Here is a 14,147-nt window from a genome sequence, read left to right on the forward strand (position 1 = left end):
ACCATATTGCTCTAGCAATCGGGCATTTAAAGAACAAGTGGGTACACGTCTCTACATCACTTTCACATAAAGGACAGGGATTATCATTAGACCCTAACCTTAACATCAAATTTCTTTGGTTGGTAGTGAGTTTGACCCAATTCTCCAAAGTAGCATCTTTACTCTCTCAGGTGCTTTTAAGCTCCAAATCTTCTGCCAAGGAACAGAAAGTGATACAGAGTTGGAATTGTCCTCTGGTTCTGCTCTATATGCATTATGCAGATTTCACTAAAAATACACCTTTATAGTCCTCAACCCAAATTAGTTCATCAGTTTTTGGACTCAAAGGGATTGGAATCCTAAAAATGGCTTGGGCAGATTCAGGCTCAAACAACTATTACAGCATTGTTCCATTCCAACAGTGAGACTCATGGTCGATAAGGCTTGAAACCGTTAGCGGGTTTTGTGGAGTGTCTATGCTCTTTGGTTTTAGCTTGAACTCAGGTAACCATGTTATCCATGGGTCCAACCAAACATTTAAGGAAGCCCCATTTCTAACCAAATAACAAGCACCTTTTGATATCAACGCTTTTGATTTTTCTATGGCTTTCCATATTGAAGAAGCTTTCTTAGGAGGGTCTTTCCTCAACCAGTCACTTCTCACTTCTATATTTACTCATTACACCTTACCCGTACACTTCTATATTTACTCAATGGAGTCTCAAGCTTCTATAAAAAATAAAATAAAATAAAGAGAAAGAGAGTCTCATGCTCTCCTCTTTCTTTAAACGTTTCCACACCCTTCTCATATCTCTCTCTCTCTCTTTGCCTTTGTGTCCTTAATAGCTTCTTCGTTTGCTGACTCACATTAACAACATCAGAGGCTCTCTCCAATTTGTCTAGGACCCCAACAATTTCACTTTCTCTTTCTGCTTTGTGGGCTTTGCTAAATATGTGATTTACTGATGATATTCAATTTTTTGGTGTTATAAGCTCAACCATGTGAAAGGAGGATAATAAGGTTCTCTCACCAAGTCTCCAATGGCTTCCAAATTCACGCCTTTAAAAATACCATCAATGGCTGCAACTCCACTGGTACTCCTCTCTCTCTGAATTTCGGCTTCTACTATTGTTATCTTTCTTTGTTAATGGGTGTTGTTTAATCTTTGGGTGGATGATATATTTTTCTTAATTAACTTTATGTTAGGCCCTTATTTCAATCCACTAAAGAAGGATTATGGAGCTTCTATTGATAAAGTATGTCATGTATGTGGTTGCAAGCCAAGATGGGTTCCCAACACACCTTAGTGAGGCATCGCTCTCACTCTCCATATAGCATTGTTATCAACTCCCTTCAACTGTTCGAAGAAATGCCTTAACCAAAATTTCCATTACCAAAACTCTTCAGAAAAAAGGCTTGGAAATTGGAAGTTTAGGTAAAACATCTTATTTGGTATTAATTAATTCATTTAAGTTTCAGAACTTTGTATATCTATGATTAGGATTAAGGGTCTACTATTTCAAATTGTGGATATGGACACTTGACATTCTTGAATAAAAAATACTGGATTATTGCTCCCTTTTACTATGTTTATTGATGCAATTATTATTTTAACCTGTTTTAATATATGATAAGAGCAATTAGAAACCCAAGCAATTTCGTAGTGCTGGTGTATGCATGTTCTGTGGCCACATATTCACCAAAGTTCGTAAGGTATTATTTTCCCAAAATTTGATTGATATAAAATCATCCTTTTGATGGAAGTGCCATTAATAACGCTAAAATCACATACTAATAAAATAAAATCCATGGCCAAAACTGTGGTCCCTAACTAGAAATTATATCATCACAAAATACCTCTAATTAAATACAATGACTGATTTTTGGACCAAGAAAACTTCTTGCTTATAAGTTGATATTCCCTTAGTCAAAAGTTATGCTAAAAAGTTGTTAAATTATCATACCTGCCAAGTTGATTCAACTTAACTATTGTTAGCAACTGACATTTGTAGAGTTCATAATTAATATGATTTTTATTCTATATTCAAGTAATTTATTACTGACTTATGATGCTGAATTTTTTTATTAATTGTTTCTTCTCTTTGTGTGTAGAATCACTTTTTGCAAGATATTTGTTGTTTTTCTTCTGAGAATACTAGATGCAAGACGTTTGCCATTAATTTGATGTACTATTGAAACTTTTTTCTCTTGGTAGATTTTTAAAATCTTGAATTGGAAATGCTACTTTTCTATTCATCACAATTGTGATCTATTAGTGAACAATAAATGGTGAAAATTACAATATGCCAAACTGGATACTGCTATTGAATTTCTCAACATGTAAAGATCTCTTCTTCTTCATTTTGTAAGTAAAGTTTCCATCCCTCTCTTTTATATCTTATGTACAGGAAATCCTATCTTTCTTGAGGTTTCCAATTTGATAAGGTAGCAAACTATCCCTAAGCATAGGGCAAGCTCACTCAGAATTTTTCAATCAAATAAAATTTTTTTTTCTCAAAAAGCTTTAGATAGTCTCCCCCTCTTTCTCTCTCTTCTTGCAATAGGGGACCTCATTCATGTTAGATGCTATCTTACAATAAGTCTGATTCAGGTTTTTAATTTTTAATTTTTAATTTTTTTTGGTATAGAGCAATATTCACGAAGTGATTACCATTAAACTCAATGATTACAAGAAATCCCTATTGATATTTTCTTTATTTTTATTTCAAATTGTTGGATTCATGAATCAAGCTGGGATTGTAACAATAAGAGGAATAGTATTGAGTAGTCAACATTGTAGATTATGGATTTTCCCCATCTTCAATATATTTATCTTTAGTGTAGATCGAGACATATATAACTCCCCCTAAATTTTTGGTCACATATAAGTTAATATGGCCTTATTTAGATCAAGTTTTCAGTGCTAATATAGATTTCCTTAGTTAATTCGCTACATCAAATTCGGTACCTCAAAATTTGCCTTCATGGTATTCTTGCTTTCTTTGCAAAGGACTATTGATTGGTTCTATGCTCAGGTAGTACACATTCTATGTTTCACAATTTTTTATATATACTAGGCCTATGCTTGCATTTTATAGTACAAAACCTGACAAATTAGTCATTCTACTTGCTCAAGAACTCTCCATTATCAATGATTAATGTTATGTAATTCAACAATTTAGGATTCTGCTTGCTGGTTTTGCCCACCCCTTATATGAGGACCATGGCTTAAAAAAAAAAAAAAAGAAATGGAAATTTATGGATCTATATGGGAGTGTCATTGCACTGATTTAGTTCTGTGGGAGGTTATGCAGAAGGCAAGAGAGCAAGGCTTCCATTAATTTATTTTCTCATTTGGCAATAGACTGGCGAAGGATATATTTATAAGAAAGAGGATCGTGCCTTGACTAATAACAGTTGTAATGGAAGACATTCGAAGCTTGCTGGCTCAGGGAATTCAAATATTTAGATGTTGTAAATAGAAAGGTGTTGCCAAAAGCAAGACCCCTAGCGGCCTTCGTGTCAAAGTCTTGGGTTTTTTTTTTTTTTTTTTTGAGAAATAATTATAATATGCTGCTAGCCCCGCAAGTCGAACCATTTCTCCCCTAGACCTTCAAGTACTTTGTATATAAGGAGGTGCCAATTCAGCTACAAGGCCTGTGTCAAAGTCTAATATGCATACATATGTGTTTTAAATATGTGATATATATGGTTAGTAGATTTTCCATACACTGTACATCCCAACACTATTCTCCATACTTTCTTTACCACATAACCAAAAATATTACGGAAGTTCTCTAGCCAATAATGAGAAGATATATTATAACATTTATACAGAATCTACTATTAAATATTTCTGTATGTAATGAAATATGTATAATGATGAGAAACTAAACAAAAACAATATCATGAAAATTGTTTAATAACCCAAGCTTAATATCAATAACATTATTACAATTAACCATTTCCGTGCGTAAGCACGAGTTACATACTAGAATATATAATTAATCATACATCCTTTTGCATTAATGTAAATACAAATTGCTTTGAGCTACTTTGCTCCAACAAGTTTTTTAGGGGAGTAGCATTACCTACAAAATATAATTAGTCAAACACAAACAAGGAAAAACTATATACAAATTTTCTATTCTCAATCTTCTCCAACATCTTTTAGAAACTTCAATTTGATATTTTTGAGTGCTGTTACAACATCTCTCATGTTTGACCTCTCTTCAGGTGCCTCTATTGAACAATCCATAGCCAATTGCATAATAGACAATATACAATCCAGCTTAGCATTAAAATTCTCTTCACCTCTCTTCAGCAAATTAGCATCAATAACTTCAATTACTGAAAGAGGTAATGATTGTTTTACCCAACCTTTTAGGCTCATTTCTCCGGAAAACATTTCATCTGTGGGACTCTTTCTTGTGAATGTTTCCATTAACAAAATGCCATAACTATACACGTCGCCACGTGTGGAAATGATCCCTTGTAATCCATACTCTACAATTTTGATTGAAATTTATTGTTAGAAAATATCCAATATCTTTCCTTGATAGTAAAAAGAAAAATGCTTAATACTTTTCAAAGATAACTTTGTGTGTGTTTGTAAACATAAAATTGAATTGTAAACTAAAAACATCACCTGGTGCCATGTAACCAATAGTGGCCAATGTCATAGTTTGTGTCATAGAGTCTTCATTGCCTAAGAATTTTGAAATGCCAAAGTCACTCACAAGTGCAACCATATCCTTGTTTAGGAGAATATTGCTGGGCTTCAAATCACAATGAGCAACAGGTAAAGGACAACCATGGTGGAGATACTCCAATGATGATGCAACATCAATCATCACGTTCAATCTTTCTATCATATCCAAGAAGTGGTTATGAGAATACAACCACTTCTTAAGGCTCCCTTTGGGCATGTACTCTAGTACCAAGGCTTTAAAATCAATGCTACTACAGCTACTAATGATTTTCACAAGATTACGGTGGCGAATACTGCCCAATACATCACATTCAGCTTCGAAACTCTTAAACCCTCCTTCTATATTCAAATTAAAAACCTTTACGGCAACACTAGTCCCATCTGAAAGTGTCCCTCTGTACACCGAGCCAAAACTTCCTTCCCCAACTAAGTTACTTTCGCTGAATCCATCTGTTGCTTGTTCAAGTTCTAGATATGTTATTCTTCTCCATGTTGCTAGAGGTAACAAATCTTCTTGACTTTTTTGTTTTGCATTTGTCTTTCGGCGTCTCATCAGAGCAAATATGAGGAATAATGCAAGTATTGTTGCAATCATTGTCGGTAATATATACCTTACTATAACTGTAGTGGTTGATTGTCCAACATTACTTGTTTCACAAGGTGGAACTTTAAGTTGGGGTGGACCACATAATGCTTGATTTCTCATGAATGATGAAGCTGAGAATTGAGCAATAGCACCACCAAATGGAATTTCACCTTGCAATCTATTGAAAGACACATTGAAATATTTAAGGCATTTGAGTTTCATTAGAGACTTGGGAATTTCTGCTGAGAAGTTGTTATCAGAGAGATCCAAGTGTTCCATGCTTATCAAGTTACCAAATGACTGAGGAATAGGACCCTGGAATTTGTTATGTGCTAAGGATAGGCTTATCAAAGAACATAGGCCTCTAATAGCATGGATATCACCTGATAGTTTATTCCATGATAGGTCCATTTGTGTTACATGCTCCAATTTCCCAACATCTAATGGCAGATAGCCACTTAAAGAATTAGAGGACAAGTTTATTTGCAGTATTTCTGTAAGACTCCAAAAGGATGAGGGTATGGAAGTTAGCTTGTTGGAATTCAAGTACAACTTTTGAAGTTTAGAAAGACTTCCCCAACATGTTGGTATTGGTCCAAGAAACTGATTATGATTTAAAAATAATTCTGCCAAGTTTCTTAAATGACAAATACTATTTGGGATGGATCCTTGCAATCTATTGTGTTGAAGATACAAACCTTGGATCTTTCTCATTCCTCCGACTGTAGTTGGAATAGATCCAACCAATTCATTGTCTTCTAAGTGTAGAGCCATCAAGTTGCTTAAATTAGCAATCCCTGTAGGAATACTGCCTTTTAAGTTGCAATTAAACATTACAAATTCTACAAGAGAATTAGAGAAATTTCCCATGGAAATTGGAAGGGTTCCATTGAATGGATTATCTCCTAGCACTATAGTTGTCAAATTTTTGCAGTTTGCCAAAGACGAAATAAAACTTAATTCTAGAGTTGAAGAATCTCTGGTCAAATAATTGCTGACTAAGTTGAGTCTCTCCAGATGCCTTAAATTTCCCAAAGTATTAGGAATAGAGCCAAAGAAATAGTTTGCACCAAACTCAAGTTCAGTGAGCATAGAAGCATTTGAGATAGAACTAGGGATTATTCCCTCTAATTCATTACCCCATAGGTAAAGCACCTTAAGATTTGGAAGCCAATTGCCTATACTTAATGGAAGATAGCCCGAGAGCTGGTTCATGTATAGACTAATGAGTTCAATCTTTGAACTATTGAAGATTGCATCGGGGATGTGATTAGTTAAGCTGTTATTAGCTAAAGTTACTTCCGTTAGATTTTGAAGAGCGGCAATCTCGAGTGGTACTTCACCTGGCACAAGAACTCAAAACAAATTCAAACCTCATTATCCACAAAATATATATATTTTTCTCTTTGAAATATGCATCCTATGTATTTGTACTAAGTAAGTTTGAGCCTTCCATAAAAAATAAAATAAAATAAAAAAAGAGGTAAGTTTGAGCCAAAATTCTTAATTATTGCTCAATTAATTGACAACTCATGATATTTCTAATAATGATATCTATGAGTCAAAAATAATACTAATAAGCAAATCAATAGTGCTCATCTAAATGATCACCCTATGTAGATATTGAAAAAAAATTCATTTTTTTATCCAAGATGGAAAACCTGCCCCTTTAAATCTTTTCTTTAAGGATGGTACTTTTAGTTTATTCTACTTTCTCTATATTCGTTATCTATGTACGACATATAATGTAGAATGATGCAAGTCAGTTTAGGCCTGTTAGGCTTTATTCCATTCATAGTGTAAAATTGATTCTCCAGAAGCTCCACTAGTATGCTTGTCTACTGGAATCACCATAAAAGAACATGTCAGTTTGTAACAATTTCTTTTTTGGTAAGACACTAAGACTTGTAATACATACTGGATACACTAATTACTTCTCTAATTACTATGGTCTTTATAAACACACTGCACCATGTGTACACAATATTCACCACCCTGAGTTTCTCAGGGTATATATATTCACCACCTTGGTTGGATGAGAAATTATTCCGTATGCCTAGTATGCTATAAATATTTCACACATAAAAGTGAATTTCATGTACTTAACCTATTGATGAGTCATGAGACTTACTTTTATGTGAGAGGAGAGCATATAGTACACCATAAAGACAAAACAATTTCTAACAAGAAAAAGAAAAAAAGAAAATGAAAATGATACACTAAATAATTGCACTTGATAGACTTAATTTTTTAAATTTTCAAACATTCTTGGAGCAGAAAGGGAAGTAGCATTTAAATTTAAGTGGTTATCATCATACCTGTAAATTTGTTATCATCCAAGTGAATTATCTCAAGGGATGTACAGTTTCCCAAACTTTTTGGAATTACTCCTGCAAAATTTCAAAATGTATACAAGTGATCAAAGAGCTAGTAGGCTTAACTAGTGATAAAATACGAGCTTTTTATTTAGAAGCTAAAACAATCAATTTTAAAGCTTTAATCTTTCCGCGCTTTCTTAATTTAGGAAGATACCTGTCTAATGTGAAAAACTTGGGGAAACTATAAATTTAGAATTTTCAAATGATTCGAGAGAAATGCTATATCTATAATATTTTCATAACAAATCCTAAATACTAAGTTGTTACGGGTTGTTATTGGTGAATAAAAACGTAATTTCAGTAATAGGTTCAAATTAAAACAAATAACAACTTATCACATTAACACGGTATATTTTAAAAATATCTCCAAACTTAGTTGGTGAAATTTATATGCTGTTGTTTTTTTTTTTTTTAAATAAAATAAAATCTTTTAAAATGATATATAGATTTTGATGAATTTTTCAATTAGCTCAACTTTTAATAGTTGGAAATGAAATCTAGGATATATATATATATATATATATTTTGACACTTCTAAGTTAATTCAAACAAAAGTCGACATTCAATGTCTTAAAAACCAAGGCATATATATGATATTTTAAAATTTTCGAGTATATGATCATATTCTTAATACTTTTAAGTTAACTTTTTTTTTTTTTTTCATTTTACTTTTAATTATTTAAATGATTTTTTTAATATCTTATATTAACTTCATATATTAATGAACTATTTATTGAATTTTTTTACTTGTTTTGAAATATATATATATATATATATATTATATTCAATTTAAATTATGAAGTAGTTTAAGTATACCAATAGTTATTCTAACTCCAATACTAGGTTTGAAAAATAAATTAAGACCAAACATGAAGAAAATATTATAACTTACATCATTATGTGAAAAGAAAGAATGCATCATATTATTGTACCTCTATAGTATTGTATAATTAGTCGAAATATATTATGTCATTATCATGAAGAACTCTTTATTGATTCTATAATAATATATATATATATATATATATATATATGTATATATATAACCGAAGCATTTGACTTTTAATTGACATTTCCACAATTTTTCATATCAACTTTTTTTTTTTTAATGTGATTTAATTCTTTCGATTTTATAGCACCAAATTGCTGAAAATTTATTAAATTTGTTGTTTGGTGCCATACAACCACTATACTTAAAGGAGACCTAAATTATCACCTAATCAGGGAAGTTTTAGATAATCAAAAAAAACTATATAATAACTCCATTAATATAAATCTGTCCCAAAAAAACGGAATATATTTTCATTAATTTGATAATTTCTACGTTGATGACATTTAAAAAAAAATAAAAATCTATCATATTTCTTTATATCTATCAATCACATTTCTTTCTCTTCTTTTTTATTTTATTTTTTATTTTTTATATTAACGTTGATTAGAAATTATAATTTCAATAGGATTTAAACTCTAGAATTATATCAAATGAGACTTAACAAATATATATCATTTTTAATTTCAATAGGGTTTAAATTTTATATCAAATGGACTCTACCAACATATTCATCCTTTAAAAAAAAAAAAAATTATATAACCAAATTTGATTAGGAATCCATAACCCTATATTATATTATAAATAGTTTTTTTTAGAGATTATTTGTTACAATTTCAACTCAGCTTTTCATTCCTATATTATATTTTAAATAGTTTTTATTTTTATTTTTTTGGATTATTCTTCCAACACCATTCTGCTTTACAATCTCTTGCATTGATTTCAAAAAAAAAAAAGGTATGTAAAGTTTTCTTATCGTGTTTAATATTAACATATATGAGAGATATTTTGGTCAATTAGAAAAAGTTTGAAGAAACATAAAAGGAAAAAGAACTAAAGAACGCACAATTTGAAAAGTGACTATATTAGGCAAAGGCTTTTGGAGATTGTTATTTTTATTTTTGGAATTCTTTACGTTCATGTGTATGTATGTATTGGGTTTAATTGAATTGGAATTATCTTTGAAACTTTAGTTTTGATTGAATAATGAAAATGGCAGAAGAAGTATGTTCCAATATTTGGAGTCTTCTGTATATGTGTTGTAGTTTAAACTTGGTATTTGAATTTTTAAATTGTTAATTCACAGTTTCATTGTTCATCTATTAATCCTGAATGATAATATTGCTACTTGCAACCATCATGATATGGTATCAATGATGTGATTATTCCCAATGCTTTCCTTTAGAGTTTAGATAGTCTATTTTATGTTTAAAAAAATTTACAATTAAAAGACTTTTGATATTAAATTTTTTTTTAAAATATATGATACGTTGGATCTTAAATGACTTCTATTAAACTCCATCCTTTATGGCATCATTAAAAAGAAAACTCATATAGATAGGTATTAGGATATTATTTGGAAAGATCATAATGGACTAACATATTATACATGGTACGGATCTAACTGTAACATCCTATGTTATAAAATAAAAATTAGGCTTATGGCTATCTTCTCTTTGCAAAAAAAATGGTTAAGTTCTCATTAATTGTGATAGTTCACTTTTAGGTAAAATAGAAACTCTATTAACTAAGTTCTAAGAAATTTAAAATATTATTTCAAAAAGTTTCCAAAACATTAGATTTTATTTTAATTATTTTAATAATTTTATATTGTAAAAGAATAAAATTTATACATTACATACAGTCATAACTTCAATTACCTTCTAAATGATGGAGGATGTGAGAATGCAATTTGTAGATCTACTATCAAGATAACATAGATTAGATTGGTGGTAGATAGTAGATTTAATTGTAGCTGAGCATTCCTTCTCAAAAAAAAAAAAAAAATTGTAGTTGAGCATTGTGTGAAGTTATTACCATAAAATAGCCCATGTCGGAATGTGTTATATGGAACCAATGATATAAAAGAAAAATAATTTTTTCTAAACCATTATATTGAACAAAAAATTTATTTATTTTCATTCATTTTCAAGTCATACATTTTTTTAAGTCAAATCATATATAGACCTTTAAGCAAAATAAATACTTTTAATTTTTATTTAATTATCTCATACATCATACGGGTTAGCGACTAATATATAATAATAAATAAATAAATAAATAATAAATAAGTATACTCTCCATAAGGCAAGCAAAAAGCTGACGCTTATAGAACTAAAGAAGGATGGTGACTGGGTTCCAGTTAGCTTAATTGACAAAGTTTTTTATGGTTGTATAAGAGATTTGGGGTTCAATCCCCGCCTATACCAAAAACTAATTGGTGTCTTGGTTTGATGATAAAAGAATTATTATCAGGAGCAGACGCCGTATGTTGAAAAAACAATAATAATAATAATAAAAAAAAAAAAAAGGAAAGAAGAAGAAGAAGAAGAAGAAGAAGATAGGGAGTTTTTTTTTTTTTTTTTTTTTTTTTTTTTTTTTTTTTTTTTGGGATAGTAAGAAGATAGGGAGGTTGTTGATATATATTGTGACTTATTTGTGAAGCTAGTCGTCACAAAAATAGATATATGTGCATTTTCCGCCGTATACTTTTCTCTTTTCCGAGTGAGAATGTGAGCAATAATTTTTCGTATCAATTAAATATACACATCTTTCTTTTTATAAATGAGATACCTTCTCGAGATAAAATATGATATATAAATATTTTGAATGACATGTATGTGTATTTTGTGTTAATAGTGTGTGCACACTAGTTATTCTCCAAATATTTTAAGCATGAGATAAAAGAAAAAGGAAAAACTGTTGGTACCAGAATAAAATAATTTAAGATAATAAAAAGTTGTAGATAGTGGAGGGCATCCAACCTGAAAGATTGTTTTCGCTGAGATGAAGTACTTTCAGTGACGATATGTTGCCTAGAGATTCTGGAATACTACCTTCAAAACTGTTCGTATAAGCATACAACTCTTGAAGTTTAGGTAAGAACCCAAGCCATGGTGGTAACACTCCCGAAAAGACGTTCAATCCAAAGCTCACATTTTCCAACCGACGCAAAGCAGCCAACTCGTTTGGAAGAGAACCATGAAAATTGTTGTTTCTGAAGGATAAATGAGACAGGAATGTTAGGTTTCCCACTTGTGGAGCAATGGTTCCTGAAAGACCCATGTGAGCCAGATTCAAGGTAGTGACTCTATGGTGTTTGGCACCACAAATGATCCCAATCCAGCTGCAAACAGAGGTAGAGGTAGACCAATTGCTTGCCAAGATTTTGTGAGGATCATCAGTGATATGGTCTTTGAGAGCAAGAAGAGCTGATTGGTCTGTGGTGATGTTGGTCCTTACTGCCACAGCTGAGCTAGCCATTAAACAGTGTACCAACAACACCACAAAAAAGAGGAAAAAGGCTGCAATCTCCATGAGTTTCTGTGTAGGTTGATATGTGAAGCTAACTATTGTATCAAACAAGTGTGGCTGGATGATGTTTTTATACTTGGAGAAATCAACTTTTGTTGAATTACAAAGAAAAAGAAGAGGATGACTGAATCAACACTCAACATTTTGTAGTCTTCATCTAAAAAAAAAAAAAAAAAAACAACAACAATTTTTGTTGTCTTTTGTCGTTTGAGGGTACATATGAGCAAGGTATTGGATTTTAAAGTTTGATACAACAGTTTCATGGCCCACATCGGTTTCTTCTATTCATTTCCCCTTTTTTATTTTTCTCTTCTGGTTAAGTTATAAAGTTCAATAAAGATTAGGATAGTCATCATGAACCGTTTTGGTGGGATTAATTATGAAAAAAAAAAAAAAGAACTAGAGAATCAATGATGATTATGACTTTGTGGGGTTGTAGTTATCTCAATTCGTAAAATTTTTTGTTATTGAACAAAAAATTTGAGGTACAAAAATCAATTGATTTTTTAACATGATAATAAGAGAAATTATCATGAAATGGACACCATATATTAAATTTGACAAAATATTTATAGTAAAGTTACTTATGTTCAATTATTAGATATATTATTGCACATTGTGGAAACTTATTTATGGCTTCTCATATTGGATGGTATTATGATTTATGCATAGTGTGCCCATTTGGTATTGTTATTATATACATGGTTTTAAAAATTGGTACAATCAAAGAATTGGTTTGTGACCCGATTCTAGGTTCAACCTAATTTTTGATTGGTTTTATACCAGTTTTCAGGAATTTTATCAAACTGGATTGTTGTCTAGTTCCCGATTGAACCGACCTGTTCGATGTGGTTTTTAAAACCGTGATTATCTATACTACTATTTAAGGAGTTTCCCCTATTTGGAATCCTCTTTTTTTTTTGTTCAAAAATGCCCATACACCCCTATTTTTAAGTAGAGACAAAACTAAATGACAATCTGGTAAAAATATAACTCTAACTCTCACTAAAACATTACCTAAAAAATAGGGTCACTTTCCTGTTGATTTTCAAATTGCTTTATCCACTTATAAATTAGATTCTCAAAATAAAAATTATATATAAAAAATAAAGACACAAGTTTTTTGTATTTTTTTTTTTTTATATATAAAAAAAGACTACTAAGCCCAACGTTTTTTCTTTTTTTTCCCCCCTCAAATTGAGATGAATGGAAAATTATGACACTAACCCAAAAAAAACCTCATCGCACTTACGAAGTGCATATGATGAGACTAGTATAGTAAGTAAAGTTTTAAGTGCACTGCTTCAATGGCAGAGCTTTTACATATATAGAATTTTAGTCGAAAAGCTATTTTATGTATTAAGTATTATATGGATGATAATGAATAGTATTTTAAGTTTTTAATTTATAAAGTATTAACAAAATGTAGTAATTTTTTTCCTTCAAAACTCTAAATTTCAACCTTTTTTTTTCCTTTTTTTTAAGGACGTTTAAGGGGAACATTAAATTCTTTTTGGTAGGTTATTGCTTATTAGGCACTCTATATTTTTATTAAAAAACGTTTTAGCTTTAAACTTCTATAATAATTTTGCCAAGAGCTTTCTAACTTAATTGTTTGGCACATTCTAGTTATTCTCTAATTGTGTGTTAATCATATTTACATATAAATTGACTAAATTTATGTGCCTAAACATAAATTTATAAAATATAAAAAGACTCAATTTTAATGTATTATATTTCTATGTAATATTATAAATGTGTATAATATTTTTCTTATGTACACACACACACACACATATATATATATATATATATATTACACCCTTGCCTGCATATACAGGAAGCTGTTCTTCAGCAAGGTTGTGCATACATACGTAATTAACATCAATCAAAATTGTGAGAAGCCTCTACGGCATTATTTAAAAAAAAAAAAAACTTTTTTTAATTATTTTTTATTTTCTATAATATTGTTAGTTTTTAGACCCTGGAACACAGAATGTTTAACCTGATTTTATTGCCATGTTGTTGCTTAAGTCAATTATGTAGATCTTAGGTTAAACATAAAATCAACCATATCATATCATGTCATGCAACAGAAAAGTAAACAAGATATAAATATGATAACTCAG

At 30.5% G+C, this 14,147-nt stretch overlaps 1 protein-coding gene and 1 long non-coding RNA gene across 2 annotated transcripts; one reads left to right on the plus strand and one right to left on the minus strand.

The window, feature by feature from the left end:
- The first annotated feature begins 504 nt into the window (after positions 1 to 504).
- LOC126705538 (uncharacterized) lies at positions 505 to 1,558 on the plus strand. The gene is made up of 2 exons (XR_007648306.1): positions 505 to 1,074; positions 1,187 to 1,558. It is a non-coding gene; the product is annotated as an uncharacterized LOC126705538 (long non-coding RNA).
- A 2,556-nt stretch (positions 1,559 to 4,114) lies between these two features.
- LOC126704762 (probable LRR receptor-like serine/threonine-protein kinase At3g47570) lies at positions 4,115 to 11,967 on the minus strand. Its single transcript, XM_050403773.1, has 4 exons — positions 11,469 to 11,967; positions 7,596 to 7,667; positions 4,629 to 6,620; positions 4,115 to 4,486 (listed from the first exon to the last, which is right to left on the minus strand). The coding sequence occupies exons 1-4, from the start codon at positions 11,965 to 11,967 to the stop codon at positions 4,131 to 4,133; spliced, it is 2,919 nt and encodes a 972-aa protein (XP_050259730.1). The 3' UTR covers positions 4,115 to 4,130.
- Between the last annotated feature and the right edge of the window lie 2,180 nt (positions 11,968 to 14,147).

This window comes from Quercus robur, chromosome 11 (assembly GCF_932294415.1).
Source record: "Quercus robur chromosome 11, dhQueRobu3.1, whole genome shotgun sequence".
NCBI classification, from domain to species: domain Eukaryota; kingdom Viridiplantae; phylum Streptophyta; class Magnoliopsida; order Fagales; family Fagaceae; genus Quercus; species Quercus robur.

Bases quoted from the DNA above. Each gene is read 5' to 3' on its own strand.
- LOC126704762 (XM_050403773.1), bottom strand. From the start codon at position 11,967: ATGGCTAGCTCAGCTGTGGCAGTAAGGACCAACATCACCACAGACCAA. The intron at 6,621-7,595 runs GTATGATGATAA...TTCTTGTGCCAG, and splicing joins GGATGATAACAAATTTACAG to GTGAAGTACCACTCGAGATT. The intron at 4,487-4,628 runs GTGATGTTTTTA...TCAAAATTGTAG, and splicing joins TATTGGTTACATGGCACCAG to AGTATGGATTACAAGGGATC.